Source organism: Megalobrama amblycephala, linkage group LG3 (genome assembly GCF_018812025.1).
Source record: "Megalobrama amblycephala isolate DHTTF-2021 linkage group LG3, ASM1881202v1, whole genome shotgun sequence".
Taxonomy (NCBI): Eukaryota; Metazoa; Chordata; class Actinopteri; order Cypriniformes; family Xenocyprididae; genus Megalobrama; species Megalobrama amblycephala.
Window position 1 is genome coordinate 34,994,187 of NC_063046.1, and position 22,572 is coordinate 35,016,758.

At 37.3% G+C, this 22,572-nt stretch overlaps 2 protein-coding genes across 2 annotated transcripts; one reads left to right on the top strand and one right to left on the bottom strand.

The window, feature by feature from the left end:
- Positions 1-428: 428 nt before the first annotated feature.
- LOC125265184 (SH3 domain and tetratricopeptide repeat-containing protein 1) lies at positions 429-22,512 on the top strand. The gene is made up of 18 exons (XM_048185261.1): positions 429-988; positions 1,858-1,923; positions 3,082-3,212; positions 3,297-3,402; positions 3,806-3,946; positions 4,089-4,287; positions 4,383-4,459; positions 5,124-5,319; positions 5,730-5,860; positions 11,718-11,750; positions 12,037-12,944; positions 13,928-14,687; positions 15,637-15,817; positions 18,080-18,230; positions 19,231-19,353; positions 19,548-19,698; positions 19,883-20,079; positions 21,069-22,512. Exons 1-18 carry the CDS (start codon positions 844-846, stop codon positions 21,333-21,335), a joined length of 3,963 nt encoding a protein of 1,320 aa, XP_048041218.1. The 5' UTR covers positions 429-843; the 3' UTR covers positions 21,336-22,512.
- On the bottom strand, positions 5,792-10,985 carry LOC125265186 (gametocyte-specific factor 1). The gene is made up of 7 exons (XM_048185263.1): positions 10,846-10,985; positions 10,553-10,646; positions 10,343-10,440; positions 9,340-9,466; positions 9,129-9,212; positions 8,724-8,793; positions 5,792-6,339 (listed from the first exon to the last, which is right to left on the bottom strand). The coding sequence occupies exons 2-7, from the start codon at positions 10,614-10,616 to the stop codon at positions 6,252-6,254; spliced, it is 531 nt and encodes a 176-aa protein (XP_048041220.1). The 5' UTR covers positions 10,617-10,646; positions 10,846-10,985; the 3' UTR covers positions 5,792-6,251.
- Positions 22,513-22,572: the final 60 nt, after the last annotated feature.

Consider the following 22,572-nt stretch of genomic DNA (forward strand, 5'->3'; position numbering starts at 1 on the left):
GAATTGTCAATTTTGATTTGATGCATGGTGACATGAGCGTGAAACAGAAGTTGCGATAGTCTTTACTTCCATATTAAGACCAAGTGAAAGGGCTTCTTGAACAAGAAAAAATGTAGGACAGGACTTAATTTTGTCCATCGGTAATTGATTGGATCATTGTGTTTTGCTACTGTGATCTCATATGAGTGACAGGTTGATAAAGATAAAGCATTTATAATAAACACTGTAATATTATATTATTGCTCTTTTTTCATAGCAAGGTTTTTGGTGAATTGTATTGAATCCAGTTGGGGTCAGTTTGACCCCCCACCATAAAAAAGGTACAATACAAGGGTTTAAAAACTCCCCTTTCCTCCAGTCTAGGCAAAAAGAGAGGAAAGGGAAATGCTGACACTCTTCCTCTGAAGTCTTTTGAGTTCATCCAAATTCACAGAGACACACCTACTAAGTTTACACTCATAATAAGGACCCCCAGCGATTCTTTGCTTCTTTAAACTTCTTGTTTACGCAGTATGTGATTATTAACTTTTGCTGAAACGTGTGCGTGTCAAGGTCACATTTACTTTTAAAACAAAAATGCTTACTGATGGCAAAATCACATCACACACCTCCGAGAGGCGTGAGAGAGACCTGTTACCTCTGTTTTCAAAACGTTATTCGTGACGTTCAGTCTTTACACCTTCACCGTTAAGGACAGCAGGAGTGACCGCAGTCTTGTAATGATGTAACACGCTTTTAAAATCAGTTCCGCCACCTGTGCGCTTTTATTTGGTGTCAGTGCGATGATGAGCGCGTGACCGAGAGCGCGCAGTCATTCGCTTCACCGCGCGGAACTCTGACAGGATGACAACCGCTACTCGTAGAAACTCGTCCAAAACCGGGAACGACTTGGAGTCCGATCCGGACAGAATTCGGACGATACGTAGAGAGCTGTCGATTGAGTACACACACTATGAACGGGATAATATCATGGAGTCTTCATTTAAAGGTAGGGACTTGAGTGAGCAGCACGACCACCACAGAGAATTAAAAAAATGCATTTCTTCTAATACATATTGATACATATTCTTCTAATTATATTGAACGTATGGACTGATAATGAATAAAATATTCTCTATTAACACCATTTATAAATATTTAAATCATAGTATTTAATTTTCTTTTATCACAATAATTCTCAATTAATTGAACATAAGGGAGATTTTTTAAAACTGTTACTGCATAAGTTGGGTTAGAGTTGTTCTCCAAGAGCTATTCAATGACTCCTATAGACTGGAAACCTAAATACTTATTTTTTTTTCTCTCTCTATCTTTTAAAATGTTTCAAACAAAACATGAATTTTATGAATATTGTTTTAATCATTTCACTGGTCTTTTCTGTGTCCTTCATTTCATTTTCCATCCTGTTATTCTTTTGTAAAATCCCTGTAACCAACAATGGCATCATCCTCGTGACATTTTTTGGTGGGAAAGCGACAGCATAAACATAAATTACCAGTTGACTTTATAGATTCTGTGATGTTTTGTGGTATTAACTGGTTAAAACATCACATATCATAATTAACTTCAATTTGACACGCTCATGTATGTTACCTCAATAAGCAATGGCTAACATTAGGTCTTTATTTCCATCCTGTTCGTTTTCTGTATAAACAATTAGGTTATAATTAATAAAGTTTAAATGTCTAGACTTGACCACAGTATTTCCGAAAATCTGATGATGTAGGCCTATTAAAAGATTCCTAAAACAGCACACTTATATTCATCTTGTAAAGAATTAATAAGGTACAGAATAATAGAAATCACCCACATCATTGTAAGGGCCAAGATTAAGGGAGTGTGTAAATATCTTTTCAGATTTTAAGGCCTCAAGAGGAAGTGTCAAAGGTACTTCAGGAGCTTCTGATGATAACATACCAACAGGTAAATCCAGCTCTCCATATACAACACAAGGTTCTTTTTTAAAACTCCTTTCATACACCGTGGCTGATGTAAATACATCCTGTTGATTGTGTAAATGACCTCCATTTACTTATAATAATAATAACATCATAATATCAGATACTACATGGATAAACTATGCAGAGTTGGCAGTAATCTGTCAGTGTACTCTAACCGACAAGAAGTTAAATTTACTCACCCTCATGTCGTCCCAAACCTGTATGACTTATTTGAAGACAAAAGAAGATATTATTTTGGAGAATATTGGTAACAAAACTGTTTTGCTGACCTTTGACCTCCATTGTACAGACATTGAGGCTGTGTCCGAAATCGCACATTCTCAGAATAGGTATTTCTTATGAATAAGTAATTACTTTGTGACCACTAAAAAGTATGTTTTAGTATGAATGCGTGTTGTGTGAATGAAATCCAGATGTACTACATTCACCATGTTGTCATTGTCATGTGACCAGAGTCAGTTGTGTTGTTTCGCTGCCAGTCACAAATTCTCTCACCGTGGCCTCATGGTATTCAGAATCTCACTAGAAATAGGAAATCAACCGGGATCTTTTTGCCTACTGTTTTGGGAATACTATTAATCGGATATACTCTATTTTTTGTCTGCTAGCAGGGAAATATGCAATTTCACACGCAGCCTGAGACTTTCCTCAAAATATGTTTGTTGTTTTATGTTTCACAAAAGAAAGGGTTTTAATTGTTTGGTGAGCTATCCCTTTAATTGAACTCTGACCTGCTCTGGTGACACTTAAAAAAAAAAGTAACTTTTAGAGATCATACCTTGGACTTTACAAAGCCCATTGACTGTCACTCATTAACCCTCTCTGTTAAACACAGCAGTGAAACATCACATGACTATGGTAAAATTCAAAATTTAAACTGTGGATTGAACCATAATAATTGCTCTTCAAATGAATGTTTTAGATTATAACTGACTATAGTAGAACTAGACCTGGAATTTACAGCAGTGTAAAGGCTAGATTGGTTTATGTCAGCTTACATTAACTGACCATGCCAAATCATTTTCCTTACACATTTACTAGAGCTGACTGAAATATTTTCCATGTGGAGGCTGATCTGTTCTGATCTGATATAATGCATATACACTGTTTCCTGTTGCAGTGTTGGCTATGCAGCTGGCTTTGGTGGAGGGGCCAGATCGACTTCCTGCCGATGAGGGCACACAGGAAGTGCTCTGCAGGAAACTTTGTGTGCTGGAAGCTGACCTCTCAGGGGTCATGACCTTAATCTCTGTATGGGCACCCCTATTTAAAATTCATAAAATATTCAAAACCTTAAATACACACATTTAACATACTGGTTTCCCTGTCTTGCAGGAGCTGTCTGCTCATTTTGTATCCATCAACAGTGGGGAAAGGACTATATTTATCACTTTTAAAACCCTTGAAGAAATATGGAAGTTCAGCACATACCACAGAATGGGTCTGTTCTTATTTCAAAGGCCACAGATATACTGCTGTATCACACTGTGTTTATTAATAATGTCAGGTATTGTTTTTTTAAAATACCGTAGAGTCTGGTACTATACTAGTCCGAAGTTTGGAATAATTTAGTTTTTTTTTTTTTTTTTTTTTATGTTTTTGAAAAAAAAAAAAAAAGTCATAGCTCACCAAGGCTGCATTTATTTGATCAAAAATACATTAAAAACAGTAATATTGTGAAATATATTTACCAAATCTATTTCAATATAAAGTATTTGAAGATGTAATTTATTCCTTTGATACCCCATTACTCCAGAAATCATTCTAAAACATTAAAAAAATCTTACACCGGTAGCTAAATATCTTATATGATATTTATACACCAAATTTGTAATTTCTAACAGGCTTCTTGGGTCAGTGTATGGAAAATCTTCTCATGGACCAGGAGTTCTGGTTAAACTCCCTTGATCAGCAATCAGGAATTGAGATTTCAATTAAAGAGGAGACACTAAATCTGATGTATAAAGGCTTTCTTATGCAAGAAGGTAATACATATTGCTTATGAACACTTTATACTTAATATGAATGAGAATAAAGCTACATTTTGTTTGCTGTATGAGGATGAGTGAATATCGTTACTATTTGTATAAAAAAAAAAAACAACAACAACTTTTGTTTACTTTTGAGGTTCTTTCTTTGGATGCTGCACAGCAAATCAGATGTTTGATAGCTCTACGTCAGGTAACGACCTTTATTTGGAGAAGGGGGATATCGCCCTGTTCGAGCCTCCATTCCTAGGGTCAGGGTGGACAGTGCTGTCACTAGCAGATGGGTCTAGAGGAACAAAGCAAAAACCAGCTCTGGAGCCAGTCATACCCTTTCATGAGTATGTGTCACCTTCTGAATTTCATTTGAACGTATTGTCATAAATTAAACAGAGCACCCAGAACTAAGAACAATGAATTTTCTTTACTTTCCAAGGTGGTTTCTAAAGTCCTGCCCAGAGACTGTATTAGTGGGTGGTGGAAAGGACACTAGTGACCTTCCATTTCAGATTGGTGAGAAAATGTTTAAATTGTACTTTATTTTGTATATTGTATATGCATTACCATTCAAAAGATTGAAGTCGCTATGCTTTTGAAAGAAGTCTCTTAGGCGCACCAAAGCTGCATTTATTTGCTCATAAATACAGTAAAAACACTAATATTGTAAAATAATGCAATGTGGACTGTTATTTATTACAGTGTAAGCAAAGCTTTATTTTCAGCATCATTACTCCAGTCGTCAGTGTCACATGATCCTTCAGAAATCATTCTAAATATGCTGATTTGCTGCTTACGAAACATTTCTTATCATTATCAATGTTGAAATCAGTTGCACTGCTTTATATTTTTGAGGAAACAGTGATACTTTTTTCAAGATTCTTTGATGAAGATAAAGTCCAAAAGAACAGCGTTCATGAGACATTTTTTTTTAAACAATGTAGAAGTCTTTACTGTCACTTCTGATCAATTTAATGCATCTTTTCAGAATAATATTAATTTCAACAACTACTACAGAATAATAAAGATAACTGAAAACTTCAGATGAAGTGTATTGCATATGATGTACAAGATTGGCAACTACAAGTATAGAAGATGGAAACAAAATTGCATGGAACATGTGTCATCTTCACAGTCCACTAATTTAATTCTACCACAATTGTAACAATATCTCTCACAGCTTTAGGGGTCTGTGAGACCATAGAGGAGCATGATGCTGACGGGCCAGATGAACTGAGTTTCCAGGCTGGTGAGCGTATCATCATCCTGGGCCTGCTGGTGGCCTGTTTTGAATGGTTTATGGGAAAATCTGAGAAAACTGGGGATATTGGACTTGTCAAAACCAACCTGGTCAAAGCAACCAGTTCATTTTGTGAGTAAGTGCTTGTGTGATTTTATGAATATTTTAAGAAGTTTGTTTTCTGTCTGTCTTCACATTTTGGTAATACTTTATTTTGATAGTCCACCTTAGATATTCTACTAGAAGTAACTTTGCAACTAATGAGAGTTAGTTGACATGTAGAGTATTAGCAGAGACTGTCTGCTGACACTTTATTTTGATTGTCCCCCAACAGACATTCTACTGACTATAAGTAACGTTGCAAGTACATGTCAACTTATTCTACTAACCCAAACCCTAACACTTAACCCTAACTTAACAGCATACCAACGGTCTACTAAGACTCTAATGAGAGTAAGTTGACATGTAGTTACTTATAGTCAACAGAATGTCTAAAGTGTAACCCAGTTTCACTCATGATAACTTCATCTTGTGCTTGCATCACAGGTCATCTGACATATTCTTGAAAGACGAGGACAGACAAATCATTACCTTGGATCAGGACAAAATTAAAGAGGAGACTATTTCTTTATTGAAGAAAATATGCCAGTGTGATGTTGGCACAAACTACAAACTTGGTAAGGCTCACAGGTTTTTGAATCCTAACATTTTAGAATTTATAAATTGAGTTTTATTTGTTTTAACTGTTCTATGAAAAGAAAAAACAGGATGGCGTTCCTAAGAGACCACAGAGGTAGAATTACAGGCACAGAGCAACTATGACAACACAAAACATGTCAACTAAAGTCTTGTAAATATCCTGGTCGTAAGCTTTTCTTTTATGTGGTGTAAACACAGAACCTAAACCACCTCTATTGTTCCACCTTTGGGAAACTGAACTGAAGATTAGGGAACTAATTTATCACTGCAAGAACTAGTGAACTATACAATAAAATGGCAAAGGCAACCAACCAACACTTTCAGTATTCATTGTAAATGAAAAATAATAGTTTTGACATATTAAAATGCTCAAAAATCAGTACAGCTGCTCGTCCAGGGAAGAACTCGTGGTGCCCTGAGACCAGCAATTGCATTGCTGGAAAGGCTGTTGTTCTCCCTAATATAAAGAGAGATGTGTGGTTTATGATTTTGTTGTTTTGCTGTAACATTTAACCAATCTGATAAAAAAAAAATGATGGTCTATTACCAACTACATTAAAGGTAGGGTAGGCAATTTGTTTTCTAAACACTTTTTGGTGTTGGTTAAGTGGTCTAAATATTACAACACGTACATATCTCTTCTGTGGAAGTCTCTGGACCAAAAAAAATGTTCATCCAATCATTGCATTCACTGCATCTTACATCATCAGTGTGTTCCGCAAGGCTTTTCAGAGTTGAATACGACAGTCAGTAGGTGCCACAAACAAACAGCAGCCAAATTTTACAGTACACTCATATTTTACCCAAGTGCCACAGATTGGATTCGTCTCGCGATCTCTATTTATTATAAAGGTATGAAGTCCCATTTGATTTTCCATGTTGTTATTTGCACACCCAACACTACTGGTGTTGGAGCATCTATATCTTAAAAAAAAAACACCATAGATTGACAGTAAACCTTTAGAACTTTCAAATGATAAAACTTATCTTCATTAATATTTTAGATCGTATCTAAAATAGATAGATACTTTGCCTGCTAACATAGCTAGGCGGGCGTGGTTTCAGCAACCAGTCATAGCAGCTCAAACCACCTCCTGCCTCTTTGCCCATTTTCAGTTATCCAGGAGTGACATGCGGTGACGCGCAGCTAAGATGGCAGCGGCCTCATTTTCGCTTCAAAACTGCTGTTCAGAACTCTATGGGTGACGTCACGGACGCTACGTCCATATTTTTTTTTTACAGTCTATGGTTTTGAAGGAGGCGAGACTTTGGAGAGGCTCTGAAGGGTGGGTGGGATCTCATGCCTACCCTACCTTTAACCAGAAGTCTAAAAGCTATTGGATATTACAGTGGTTCCCAACCCTGGTCCTGGAGTAACCCCCAAAACCACACATTTTTGATTTGTCTCTTATATGACACACTCACCTGAGGTCTTGGGAGTCTCTACTAATGAGCTAATGAATTGAATTAGGTATGTTTGATTAGGGAGACATCTAAACTGTGTAGTGCTGGGAGTACTCCCTTACCAGGACTGGGAACCACTGGCATACAATTCAAGCTGTCTCAATTCAAAGGCCAACGGAGGTCGCGTTTGTCGGCCACAAAGAAACCATTATATTCCAGAGTCAAAAAGAAATTACAACCATTTATGCTTCACAAGGAACAACGGTCCCACAAAATATGCGGCCGACAAATGCAACCTCCGGAGGATGCAGCCTTCAAAATGAGACACAGCCTCAGTAATGTTGTTAGATCTACATCAGGGGTTCTCATCTCTGGGCCTCCAGGTCCAATTTCTTACAGAGTTGTGCTCCAACCCTAAGCAAAGACATCGGAAAAAGATGATCAAGAGCTGTGCATGAAATCACCCTCTATACCCTTATATAGGGCACTATTTAGGGGACAGCCTTTTGTAGTGGTGTCCAAAACCATAGTGGATGTCACTGGGTGCACTCACTCAATCCCACAATGCAACGCAATAATGATGAGTATACAACCAATGTACGGTCAAAGGCTAGAGAATACCCATAATGTAGCGTAAGAGTCGCACGCCAAATTATTCCCACCTCTGACCAGAAGATGGCGCATCCAGCTGAATCATCCATTTTCCAAACCGCTGGTCTAATGTGGATACAGCGTAATATCATACAGGTATAAATTCCTTTCTAATTTAGCTCGGAATTCGGCCCGAACCCAGAGTACTCCCCCACCTTGACTCGGATAGAAACCAGCCAAAAGTGAGATGATGGGGTGGTGGAGGGATGCTGTGAAACTTACCGCTTACGCTGATTGGTTGATTACCTGAAAGTGCTCCCCATAAATTTTGTTAAATAAAACTTCATTAAGTTTAAGCTTCAAATAATTATTAATCGGATTCTGTAAGCACAAACTATGCAAAAGCGGCAGCTCTTCCGGCACACTTTTTTTTTGCTCACTCGTTTTTTTATTCTCTCCCTCATTAGTGGAGTACTGTAAGGAATTGTGAATGAGGGTATAGGGGGCGATTTTGAGCACAGTCTTCAGGATTACTAGAAATAGGCATATTAACATAAAAAAAAGTTAACATTAACAGTTATAGGCAGGTGACTTTGATCAAGGTTGGAACTAAATTCTGCAGGAAGAAGGATCTCGATGGCCAGAATTGAGAACCCCAGCTCTACACTTGACATTTGATATTCAACAGTGCTTTGATCTGCCTGCATTGACACTATTCTTTAAGAGCTGTTGTGCAGCCAAAATTATGTACCAGTTATCAATGTTAAGCTGCTTTGACACAATCTACATTGTAAAAAGAAGCGCTATATAAATAAAGGTGACTTTACTTGACTTAACTACACTGACCTGTCCTGAGGAAGCGATTTGGACACATCTCTGACAAAAGATGGCGCTGTGGTTACATGCTTGTCCACTTCTGTAAGACGCAGACATAATCAGATGTTAAAGCTTGTAGTTACATCATAGCACAAACAAATCTTTGCACATTTTGTACTAACAAAGAGCTTTGCAAGTTTGATTTAAATGTAAAGTTTGGTACAGGAACTGTAAGTGAAACTGCAATGCTGAGCTATTGCTTCTATTTAGCATTTACTTTTAGAGTCATTATTGGCACAAAAATGACAGACTTCAGACGACATGAGACAGAAGCTGCAATAGCCATATATCAAAGTGAAACAGCTTCTTGAACAAAACAAATCAAAAAAAAAAAAAAAAAAAACTTTTAACTCAGGATATAGGTCAGAGTCTTACCTTCATCCCAGTCTTCGTCACACACAGGTGCAGTCCAGGTGCCCACTGGGATTTGAAACTTGCTATCAGTCTTGTCTCTGGTCACTTTTAACATTGCAGAGAAGACTGAGATCAGTTCAGTGTACAACTGAATGTCGAGTTTATTATGCATGGGGTGTGTCTGCAGTAGTCCAATGTTATGAATGTTATGAAATGGTAAAACAGATCTTACCGTAGGTCTCATTGACGGAGCATCGGTCCACACAGGTTGAGATGTGATGGGACAGCTCATGTTTTCTCATCAAGTGGCGGGCATTGAATGGACATGTCCATAATTCACCGACCAATTCAGGGTGATTCTACAAATAATATTAAAAATCACAGACATCTATCAGTGCTCAATAGTTTTAGTTTTAATATCATGATGAAACAGAAGTAGCCACAGATCTTTTCTTCCATATTGTGATGTGAATTTGACTAAAACAGATTATCTAAAAAAAAAAAAAAAAAAAATTAAGACAGAAACTTGGTTCTATTCATCACTTATTAATTAGAAGGGAGGCAGATCTGAATGGAAGCTTGCAGTCGATGGTGAAAAAAAAGGGTGGGTTTTAAGCAGAATAAATGATTGGAGATGTCTGCGTTCACTGGAAGCTTGAGTTTTGACATTTTGATAAAATATTTTTTAAAAATGAAACATTGCCTAAGTGAATTGTTCACAAGATCAATAATTGCATTTATAAAATAGATAGGGGGAATTTTAATTTCATGTCAAATTTAAATAAAAGTTATTTGATTTAACATCAGCAACTAAATTTGCATTGTCAGTGCTTGCACTGCACCACATGAATACTGTTAAATATATAGAAAATATTTAAGCTCAGAGCTTTTTGGTTCTAGTAATCCATATCTAATGTGTCACTGAGTGCTACAGATTCCCTCATTTATTTTCATACAAGTAGACCATTTACATTTTGTGGGTCTACTACACACTAGCACTTTAATTACATTAAACAAAAAAACTTTAAATTTAAAGTCATCTTGTGACCTTTTAATTTATTAACTTAATTTAACAAATTGTATATACTGTAAAAGTATAAAGTATACAGATTACAAAAATGGTCTAATGATAGCTTATTGCTGAACATGGAGATGCATATTTAAAAAAAAATTAGGCTAATAGGAATTTAGCTGTAATGTTACAGTATTTGTTGTGGATGCTTCTGCACACAAACCTTCCTGCATTTGATGAGATGGTAGGGGAACCGGCAGGCCCGGATCAGATGATGTGGGTCATAGGGGCACAACAGCAGTTTGTCAGGGTTACAGAAATCTATGAAACCCGTAAAAATGAAGGCAACTGTAAACTAATGCAAACCCATGTGTCATTGTATTCGTGCGCATGTTATTGGCGCCTCATCTGCAGTGTGTTTCTGCGGGTTTACCTTGAGGTTCTTCCCATCGTGGAGCTGAAACAATCAACCCAGATTCCCTGCCTGCCTTCGCCATCTCTGCCACACTGTCCAGCAGTTTTAAATGCTAAAAAACAACGTCATTATCACTAAAGGCAGACACATACATGTCGCGACCCAAGGGGCTAACGTAATCAAAACTTTTGTGCTGGTAGCGAGAAAATAATACTTTAGATTTCACTGGGTTTTTAACCGTTTTGGTGGATCATATTCACTAACAAATTACACACAGACAGCATACAGGGCCACAACAGAACTAAACTTACAAAGATGTGTCGTTTTGTTCAGCCGTGTAATCTAGAAGCACCTGGACCTGAGTGATTAACATTATTCAGCCACTTGAGGCGCTTATGAGCTGCGTCTCATTTCGGAGGCTGCTTCCTGTGAAGGTCGCATTTGGCTGCATGCATCATCATTACGTCGTATTTAAGAAAAGTAGCCGTAATAAAATTGGCTGTTATTCCTCGTGAGGTGTAAAATAGTGTAATTTCTTTCTTACTTTCTTACTATAACTAATGGTTACTTTTCTTAAATGAGACCTCCTCGATGACGTATGCAGCCTTCAGATGAGACCTCTGGAGGACGCAGAGTAACGTGACAGGAAATGTGTGACCCTGGACCACAAAACCTGTCATAAGGGTCAATATTTTGAAATTGACATTTATACATCATCCGAAATTTGAATAAATAAGTTTTCCTTTGATGTGTGATTTGTTAGGATTTGATAATATTTGGCAGAGATATAGGCCAAAATCTGGAGTCTGAGGGTGCAAAAAAAAAAAAAAAAAATCTAAATATTGAGAAAATCGACTTTAAAGTTGTCAAAGGTCTTAACAACACTTATTACTTACAAAATAAATTTTCGATAGCCTATATTTACGGTTAGAAATTTACAAAATATCATGGAACATGATCTTTACTTAATATCCTAATGATTTTTGGCATAAAGGAAAAAATTAATAATTTTGACCCATACAATGTATTGTTGACTACAAATATACCTGTGCTACTTATGACTGGTTTTGTGGTCCAAGGTCACATATGACTTGGCTTTGTGGCTTTAAATTCACTTTCTTCAAATTTCTATTTCTCTCTTAATCTGTCTTCTTTAACAGTTTTTTTGTTTTATATACCACAGATCTGGCAAAAGAAGTTCCAGGATCAGTTCAAAGTAAGATCTATCTATCTATCTATCTATCTATCTATCTATGAATCTATCTATCTATCAATCTATCTATCTATCTATCTATCTATCTATCTATCTATCTATCTGTCTGTCTGTCTGTCTGTCTGTCTGTCTGTCTGTCCGTCTGTCCGTCCGTCCATTTGTTCGTCCGTTCGTCTGTCTGTCTATTTAATGTCTAGATTAACGCTTAACATTGGCTAATTAAAATAATGATCTGTTTGTTTAATTTTATTTAAACAGATTTATTTATTATTTTATTCTCTGTCTTCAGACAAGACTCAAGAAGTGAACAATCTAAAACAGAAAGTCAACCACATTTTGAGTAAGGTAGACGAGAATCAAAGAAATGAGGATTCATCAGTCAGCATCAAGCACCAGATGGAGAAAGAAGCTAATGATACAGAGGAATCCCAGGAACCTCCCCGTTTTTCTGTCTGCTCCGAGCAGGACAGCACCAATCCAGATGGACATCATGCTCTCCTCTCATTCTTGAGCAGCCGTGACCACCAGCCAGAGTTCATGCTCTTGTACAGCGCTTACCCAGAATTCCTCATCTCACATTTTGAGGGTCACTCTGATGAGGAGGATATAGTGGTGTATTTAGGCATAGCCCGAGAATTGGCACGAAAAAAGCGCGTCTCATGGGCGCAGAGCCGAATCTGTTTTCTTCTTGGACAGCTTTGTGCAGGGAGGTCAAAGTTCTCTCAAGCTCGGGTTTATTATGAGGAAGCCTTGAATGTACCCAGGGATTGTTTCACAGACATGTTTCTGCTCTCTGCCATTTACTCCAACCTGGCACTCATCTACCTAACACAGAAGAACCATGAAAAATTTTTCACTTTGTCAGAGCGCTTGTCTGCTTTGTTGATGGCTGTCCCTGATTGTTTGTTTGGCTGCGAGGACCCTGAGGTATTAAAGTATGTACTAAAAAAGGCCATCCTTGCCAAGAATCAGCGTGCAGAGGCCCGAGCCTGCTTCATCCTGGCTAAGCTCCACCTGAAGCTCAAAGAAGGCATGAGTGCAATCCCGTTCATCGAAAGGCTTTTAACCCTTGCTGACGAGGTTCCTGAAGCATGTGATGAGACATTGAGCCATGCTTTTCTGGTCTTAGCAAGACTCTACAGCGACCAGAGTCTGCCACATTTGGCTGAAAGCTGCGCACGGCGAGCATCACTTCAGGTCAGTGCTACATGAAAGTGGTTTCACAGAGCATTTATATTAGATAAATTAAATAAAAAAGAAATAATTGATTAAAATATTTGGATTTTATTGAATATATATATATATATATATATATATATATATATATATATATATATATATAAAAACATTTCATCTAAATTAAATCTTTTGTTTAAAAATGAATAAAAATAAATAAATCAATCAAATTCAATAAATTGATTAGTGCATTTATCCATTCTCTTTCACTGGTAAGAGTCATCGTGTCACAGAAAAAAAATTAATTTCAATAAAAAAAAAAACATAAAATGATTACATTTTATTTAATTACATTAAATATAATTAAACAAATGCAGATTAATACAATTATTAAAGTGTATTCATTTAATAAATTAAGATTTAATTTGAAATTAATTAAAACAAACATAAATAAATACATTTAAATTGATTTGTGCATTTATCCATTCTCTTTAACAGCTTTTTTTAATTAAAAATATTTTAATTTAACTAAAAGAAATGTAATTCAATTATTACATTTTATGTAATTAAATTAAACCTAATCAAATTAAATAGTTAATTAATTAATACAATTATAACATTTTATTTAATTAATTATATTTTGGCCCAGTTTCACAGACAGGGCTTAGCCTAGTTCAGTTAGGATATTTAAGTAACTTTTATTAACATACCCTAGAAAACAAAACAAAAAAACAATACTTTTGTGCATCTTGAAACAAAACAATGGCACTGACATATTTTAAGATATGTCAGTGCAAGTTGCTTTCAGTTAAAACAGCTCAAACATACATTTTAGTCCAGGATTAGCTTAAGCCTTGTCTGTGAAACCAGGCCTTTAATTTAAAAATTTATTAAAATAAAAAATACATTAACATAAATTGATTAAAAATGAAAGATTTAAAAAAACAGAAATCAATAAATCAAATTAAATAAATTGATTTGTGCATTTATCCGTTCTTTCACAGGTAGGAGCCACCGCTTCACACTGTCTTTGTGGTGTCTTGCTGTTGATGGAAAATGCATCAGAGCTGTATGGAGTGGCCGTCCCAACACAAGTGGCTCCATACCTGACCCGTGCCACAGCTTTAGTGTCCCCCGGCGAAGATCCTGCGCTGGGTCACGTCCACGCTCTGTGTTTATCCTGGCTCTTCCATAGACACAGCATGCCCGACAGAGCTGTTCGCTACATGCTCACTGTCCTCGACCACAGAAACATGTCCAGCGTTGGCCAGTCAGACACTACTGCTGCTCTTATATGGATGGCATGGCTGTACATCTGCAACCAGCAACCCGGCACCGCTCTGGAAGTGCTGGATGCTGTGCTGTCATCACTCCCCGAGCACTGTACCACACAGCTGGAAGGTGTGGTTTACAACATGCGGGCCATTTCATACAGACATTCAGCTGACATCCGACAGGCCGCTGAGAGTTACCGGGCTGCAATCGAGATATGCGAGGAGTTTGAGGACAGACATAACTGGGCCATAGCGTTGGCCAACTGTGGATTCATGTGTTTGCAAATCAAGGCAAAAAGATTAGCAGAAGAATACCTCACTCAGTCAGTGGAGCTGTTCTCTGAGCTTGAGGATGAAGGGCATGAACTCAGTTTTATTTCAGTGCTTCTTGAGTTAGGGCGACACTTTATTTCCCAAGGAAAACATGAGAATGGGAAGATCTACTACGAATGGGCCCTGCTGACTGCCATGTACATCGATCACGTGGATAGTAAGTGTTTATCATAGTTAAATTAGTGAAAGTGTCAGTAAGGATGGCCTCTACCAGTATCTAGAACATCTTGACATTAGAATATCTATAGTGAGACATTAGAGTTGAATTTTTTGTTTCTGATTGTATTTAAAGTCAACATGAAATCACAACTGATTCTATTAAAGCAATAGTTCTTAAAGTAATAGTGAAAAAAAGACAATTCTGCCATCATTTGCACACCCTCATTTCGTTCCAAACCAAGAAGACTTTCATTCATCTTTAATGCACAAATGAAGATATTTTTAATGAAACCTGAAAGATTCAAGAAATAAATTTCTCCCCATTGATGCTTAAAAAAGTTCATAAAGACAATGTAAATGATTCAAGTGTATTAATCCAAGTCTTCTGAAAAGGCACAATCACTTTATGCTGAACAGATTTAAACTATAAAATGAATTTTTTAAAATTAAATTAAAAATCTTTTTATAAATAAAAACTTTTATGCATTTTGGCCATTAATTTTAACGACAACAGCATTTTGGGGGCTTGAAAATGCAAACTTTTGAAAACAGTATTCAAAGTGGACGTTTTTTTTTTAAAAGAGTCTGTTATTGTCTCAATGTAAACTACAAAAACTTGAATTTGTGAAAACTGTGACGTCATGCGCATGCGTATTAGGTGTTCAGTAGTCGCGTAGTGTTTCTTTACAAAGTAACATCGCCAACTACTGGCCCTGGCATGCATAATACAGCATTTTTTGTCGTTTTTGCGGATCCGTGTGAACGGGGATCATTTCAACAATGTTGTCGTTTGGATGTGAAAAATGCAAAGGAAAATCTTTTCCATTTTTAATACATTGTTACCATGTAAACATATTCTTAGTATTGTATATACTATAATTTTGGGATGGTTTATTATCAGGTTTGCTGGTCACCAGACTTATACCTTCTTTTTTGTTGGACAACAGGCCAGCTGCAAGCCACACGTCACCTATGTCAGCTATACGAAGAGGTGTGTCCGGATGAAGCCCAGTGTATCATCTACAACGAGCACCAGCTGAACCTTCTCCAGCGGATAGGAGACAAGAGCTTAGAGGGAGAGATACTGGAGAAGATCAGCCAGCTGTACCTGAACCTGGCCACCGAGAAGTGAGACCTGCCCATGATAACATAAAGATTGATGATAAAGACTGACAGTAATTGAAAAAATGAAAATTCTGTCATAATTTACTCAACTTCATGTCAGTCTGTTGGCTTTCTTTCTTCTGTGGAACATAAATGATAAATGTCATCACCAAAACATTCTTCAAAATATCTTCTTTTGTGTTCTGCGAAAGAAAGAATACAAGTTTAGAATGGCATGAGGGTGTGTAAACGATGAAAAAAAAAAAAAAATCAGGTGAACTATCCCTTTAATTTTTGAAGTTTTCAAATATAATAAATTCATGCCATTTGTTTATCCAGTAAGCACATGATGTTTTATTAACGTAGTTAAAAAACAAGTCAAATAAGCTATCCAATTATCACATCATCTCAACCAGCTGTCAACAATCAGTAATCAACATATCTACCCAATCAGAATGAGTACAGGCATATATACAGTGGGTATGGAAAGTATTCAGACCCCCTTAAATTTTTCACTCTTTGTTATATTGCAGCCATTTGCTAAAATCATTTAAGTTCATTTTTTTTTCCTCATTAATGTACACACAGCACCCCATATTGACAGAAAAACACAGAATTGTTGACATTTTTGCAGATTTATTAAAAAAGAAAAACTGAAATATCACATGGTCCTAAGTATTCAGACCCTTTGCTGTGACACTCATATATTTAACTCAGGTGCTGTCCATTTCTTCTGATCATCCTTGAGATGGTTCTACACCTTCATTTGAGTCCAGCTGTGTTTGATTATACTGATTGGACTTGATTAGGAAAGCCACACACCTGTCTATATAAGACCTTACAGCTCACAGTGCATGTCAGAGCAAATGAGAATCATGAGGTCAAAGGAACTGCCTGAAGAGCTCAGAGACAGAATTGTGGCAAGGCACAGATCTGGCCAAGGTTACAAAAAAAATTCTGCTGCACTTAAGGTTCCTATGAGCACAGTGGCCTCCATAATCCTTAAATGGAAGACGTTTGGGACAACCAGAACCCTTCCTAGAGCTGGCCATCCGGCCAAACTGAGCTATCGGGGTAGAGAAGGCAGAGTGGCCCAACGGAAGCCTCTCCTCAGTGCAAGACACATGAAAGCCCGCATGGAGTTTGCCAAGATGGTGAGAAATAAGATTCTCTGGTCTGATGAGACCAAGGTAGAACTTTTTGGCCTTAATTCTAAGCGGTATGTGTGGAGAAAACCAGGCACTGCTCATCACCTGTCCAATACAGTCCCAACAGTGAAGCATGGTGGTGGCAGCATCATGCTGTGGGGGTGTTTTTCAGCTGCAGGGACAGGACGACTGGTTGCAATCAAGGGAAAGATGAATGCGGCCAAGTACAGGGATATCCTGGACGAAAACCTTCTCCAGAGTGCTCAGGACCTCTGGAGAACTGGGCCGAAGGTTTACCTTCCAACAAGACAATGACTCTAAGCACAAAGCTAAAATAACGAAGGAGTGGCTTCACAACAACTCCGTGACTGTTCTTGAATGGCCCAGCCAGAGCCCTGACTTAAACCAAATTGAGCATCTCTGGAGAGACCTAAAAATGGCTGTCCACCAACGTTTACCATCCAACCTGACAGAACTGGAGAGGATCTGCAATGAGGAATGGCAGAGGATCCCCAAATCCAGGTGTGAAAAACTTGTTGCATCTTTCACAAAAAGACTCATGGCTGTATTAGATCTTCTACTAAATACTGAGCAAAGGGTCTGAATACTTAGGACCATGTGATATTTCAGTGTTTCTTTTTTAATAAATCTGCAAAAATGTCAACAATTCTGTGTTTTTCTGTCAATATGGGGTGTTGTGTGTACATTAATGAGGAAAAATAATGAACTTAAATGATTTTAGCAAATGGCTGCAATATAACAAAGAGTGAGAAATTTAAGGGGGTCTGAATACTTTCCGTACCCACTGTATATAACCACAGTCAACTTACCCAAAAATCCTCGACAGTTTTCAGCATCCCTCCACCACCCTGTCTCCTCACACTCACTTGGTTACTTCCTAACCTAAATAGGGGGGTGGGGGGTACTCTGTGTTCGGGCCAAATACCGAGCTCAGAGCCCTCTCCCCGGACAGCACGCCAAATACGTATACCATTTATTTTATCTGACTTATTTGTACGTGTGAACTTGTGAAACAGTGGTTTATCCCCAAAGTTCTTTCAGTAATAATGAGTTGCCACACATTATTAAAAGGACTGCAGACAGCCTTGCTAAAATTCTTGGTCATGTCATCTCACAGAGCCAACAGAGCTGCTTTAGATTACACCAAACGGAGCCTGGGCATCTTCATTGACTTGGGCAGAAAACGTAAGCAGGCTCATGCCTGGCTACAGGCAGGGAAGATTTACCACATCCTCCAACAGACAGAGCTAGTGGATCTCTACGTGCAGGTGAGAACTGCCTTCATTCAGCTCTCCTCACCTTCCCTGCATTCTTTGGAGTTACTGTGATATGTGGGAGGATCACGTATTGAGAATAAACTCAAATTCAGCATCTAAATCAAATTTAAATATGATTAAGTATCATATTTAAAGTACTTTGTATACATCTTATTTGTCTGTATTGACTGGCAATCTTACAAGATTATGAATCTGAGTTGAGATATAATGGTGACAACACACACTACTACCAACTCCTTCAATATATTTTAAAAGCATCCAGGATATACCTCAGAGTTATTAATATTTTGATTGAACTTTTATTTTTATATTTTCAGTTTTCATTTTAATTTTAGTTTATTTTAATAATTTTATTATGTGCTTTTGTCATTCTGTCATATTAGTTTTTGTTGAAAATTTCTATTTAGCTTTAATTGATTTTTACTCTTTAAGTTTATTTTAACAACATTTATATTTTTATTTTGTTTTATTTTAAAATGCCTTTATTATGCTGTTCCTACAATAGGTTTACATGCATCAAATAAATCTCAAAATATACATTGCACATAACCTCATTTCTCAAAGAGTCTGAAAATGGTTCGTTCAAAGATTCGATCTCTCTAAACTCCTCCTTTCCGAGAGCCTGCTCTGCTCTGATTGGTCAGACGGCTCAGTCTGGTGTGACTGGTCAACTGCTTACAGCGCTTGTCAGAAACGACATGGCCATTACTATATCTGAATTTCTTCTCCAGGGCTTCCTCAGCGCTTGATGCACGTATCAATTCGAGCGCGAGTCCTCATCCTTTGGAAGTGCATGCAAAGTGGATTTGCATTGCTAAAAACAGTGTCTTCTCGACATGTAAACAAGAACCAAACTATTCAGTCTTGTAGGGACACAAACAATTTGACTGCATGCCTTCGCAAAGTTCCATTTCCTATGATGGTACTGAAAAATTGCTTGACCTTCCTTTAGAGGTGAATTGTAGCCTTTTTATCTACTGTATGTATCTAGGTAGCCCAGGACATGGCCTTGAGCACAGGAGACACACTCTTCACCCTGGAGATGTTGGAGACAGCTGGGGATGTTTTCTTCAACAGTTCACAGGACAGGGAGAAAGCCATCTGTTTTTACAGGGTAGGTTATGCGCACATTGTTGAGAAAGAGGGAGGTCTTTCGCACTGTGTTGTTATTGCACTCTGTGAATGTCAGGTCCCTGTTATTTCCTTTTTCTTTATTACAGTATTTCATTTAAAAACATTCATCATAATCATAATCAATCACTGTGCTTGTCTATGTCTTAAGAATGCGTTTATCTGTGTGTTTTTAAGGACCGAGCCCTTCCCATCGCAGTGAAGACAAGCAGTGTGCGCTCTCAGCTTCGGCTGTGTAATAAGCTTTCAGAGCTTCTGCTGCAGCTGGGCCAGTGTTCAGAGGCCATTGAGTACACTCAAACTGCATTAGACATTAGCGTGTCTCTGGGTAGGTTAACACGTGTGCACAAACTTTTTTTTAAATTATCAATACTTTTATTCAGATTGTGGCTTCCTGTTAAATATTTAGTCTGTTTTTGAAAATAAAGCACGCATGGTAAACAGTAAACAGCCAAAAAACATTTAGGAGAGACAAATAACAGTCTTTTCGTTCATCTGTGTATTTCTTAAAGCTGACCATTTAAACGAACGGGTGGCATTCCATCGCCTCGCCACATTGTACCATTGTCTGGGTCAGTTTGAAATGGCAGAGCACCACTTTCTGAAAGCCCTGTCCCTGTGTCCCTCACCCCTGCAGTATGATGAGGAAGCCCTGTACTATGTCAGGGTTTACCAAACACTTGGAGACATCATCTTCTATGATGTCAAGGTAAGCCAATGGACATCTGTTTGTCTCGCTCCAAAACTCACGCCATTGTTTGAGCCAATGTCAGGCTTGGGTGCATTTCCTGAAGAATGACGTAATTCGCTACTTAAAGGGTTAGTTGACCCAAAAATGAAAATTCTGTCATTAATTACTCACCCTCATGTCGTTCCAAACCTGTAAGACTTTCATTCATCTTCAGAACACAAATGAAGATCTTTAAAAGTTCATAAACAGATTGTAAAACTATGAATTGAGCAGTTTAGTCCAAATTTTCTGAAGAGACACAATCAGTGAACATACACAGAAGCTCAACCGAACCTGAATGGCGTGCAAGAACAAACATCTTCTGGAAGCTCAAACGTGCTGCGTAACACACGAGAATAAACCTCATTTGATACACAGCACGTGCGTCATTCAGGTTCGGTTGAGCTTCTGTGTATGTTCTGATCAATGTTTATATGTGAGTAAAAGCCTAAATTAAAGCTGTTCACCATATAAAGCGATCATCTCTCTTCAGAAAATTTGGACTAAATCGCTCAATTCATATGGATTACTTTTACGATCTCTTTATGAACTTTCATCAAAAAGATCTTCATTTGTGTTACGAAGATGAACAAAAGTCTTACGGAAAGACATGAGGGTGAGTAATTAATGACAGAATTTAAATTTTTGGATGAACCAACACTTTAACTACAATAGTACGATGGTGACGCATCGTCGAAGAAGCTACTAACTAGTCACGACTGTTTCTTGAAAGCGTAGGAAATTTGGCACACAGCTGTCGTTCAAACCACGTTGGTTAAAACTGTTGTTAGTGAATGCTCATCAGTTCATCAGTTAATTTCATTGCTGTAAATAATGAATGCAGTATATGAGGAATACTTTGCTATTTTCTTTTCTGTCACGTTTCCTCTATATTTCCTTTATATATATATATATATATATATATATATATATATATATATATTTATTATTATCTCTGTGTATTCCAGGACCCATTTGATGCTGCTGGCTATTATCACTTGGCCTTGGCTGCTGCGATGGATCTGGGCAACAAGAGATCTCAGCTAGAGCTGTGCACTCGATTGGCCACCATCTACCACAACTTTCTCATGGACCGTGAACTCTCGCTGTTCTTCTACCAGCGAGCGCGAGCTTTTGCTAATGACCTCCACATTCGTCGTATCAACCTGGCTCCAGACTACAGTTTCAGGACCACAAACAAGTACAAAAACACAATAACTGGGGCAACAAGATAGAACTGGACTCTAATGGGAAATGACACTTCCACTGCATGTTTTGATTTGACTTGTGTGCGAATTTTCTGTGTTTACTTTTATTTGCCGGATGTTATGTGTATTAGTTGATTTATTTACGGAATGTCTGACTCATATAACATGTTGATTGGTTCAGCAAGTGTTTACTGGACTGTAAGCAATACAACTTTCAGGCACTGTTTGCTTCACATTAATTTTTTAAATGTTTTCAGACTAAAAGATACTTTTACATGCTCTACTTGGCACGAAATCCCATGATGGATAACCTTTCTTTTCTTTTTTTTTTTCTTCTTTCTTTTTTTATCTTGTTCTCTAAAATTGTTAATGAAGATAATCTGAAGATTTTATTGTGCCTGATGTTCCATTGTGTAAAAATGGTATTACCTTTGGTTGACACATGCAAGTGATGTCAAGTGAACACATTTTTACCTCAACAAGGGCTGTTCTGTTTGTACTAAGTGCAGAAAAGAACAGGCGCTGTAGTGTTAAATAAACATGTTCATGCCTGGTGAAAAACATGACTTGGTTCAAACCCCTCCCAGTTCAGTGAAAACAAACCCACTGGCACTGTAGGGTCTAGTGCCTTGGCGGCATTTAAATGTATGTGCCAAAAAGAAACCATTTTGGCACTGATCGGCAATAAAAGTGGATTTAATACTGAATTTGATTGCTTAACAATATGAAGTTGGAAGCTTTCTTTGAATGGCCAAAATAAACCTTGAATACAAGTGAGCCCTTGTCAAGATTAGGTTTGCTCTTTTGTTTTTATCCTAAAAATATGTTGGTATCCAAGCAGTTTATAATAACTCATTCTGGATCGATTAAGCATGACAAACAGGGAACTAAGTACACTGGATTTTAAACTGAGATGTTTTTCATGAATGAATCCTTATTTTGTCTCAGATCTTTACAGTCCCTTGTGAAAAAGACATATACTTTTAAGGGAAAATATGCTTTGAAGGAATTTACTAACTGAATATAATGTTCCCAGACACCTAAGTGAGTGAAATAAAACTGTATTATAATTATATATATAAAAAAAAAAAAAATTAAAAAAAAAAATTAAGTGGGACTTTGTGTATTTTCATAATTACCTACAATATTATGTTTAAAGTGTACTGCCAAGCATTTATAGTAAAATAAAATATTTCTATTGAAACTTGTATGTCATGTATTTAAATATATTTGTAAATGGACATTTGTAATGATGGCATTGCAA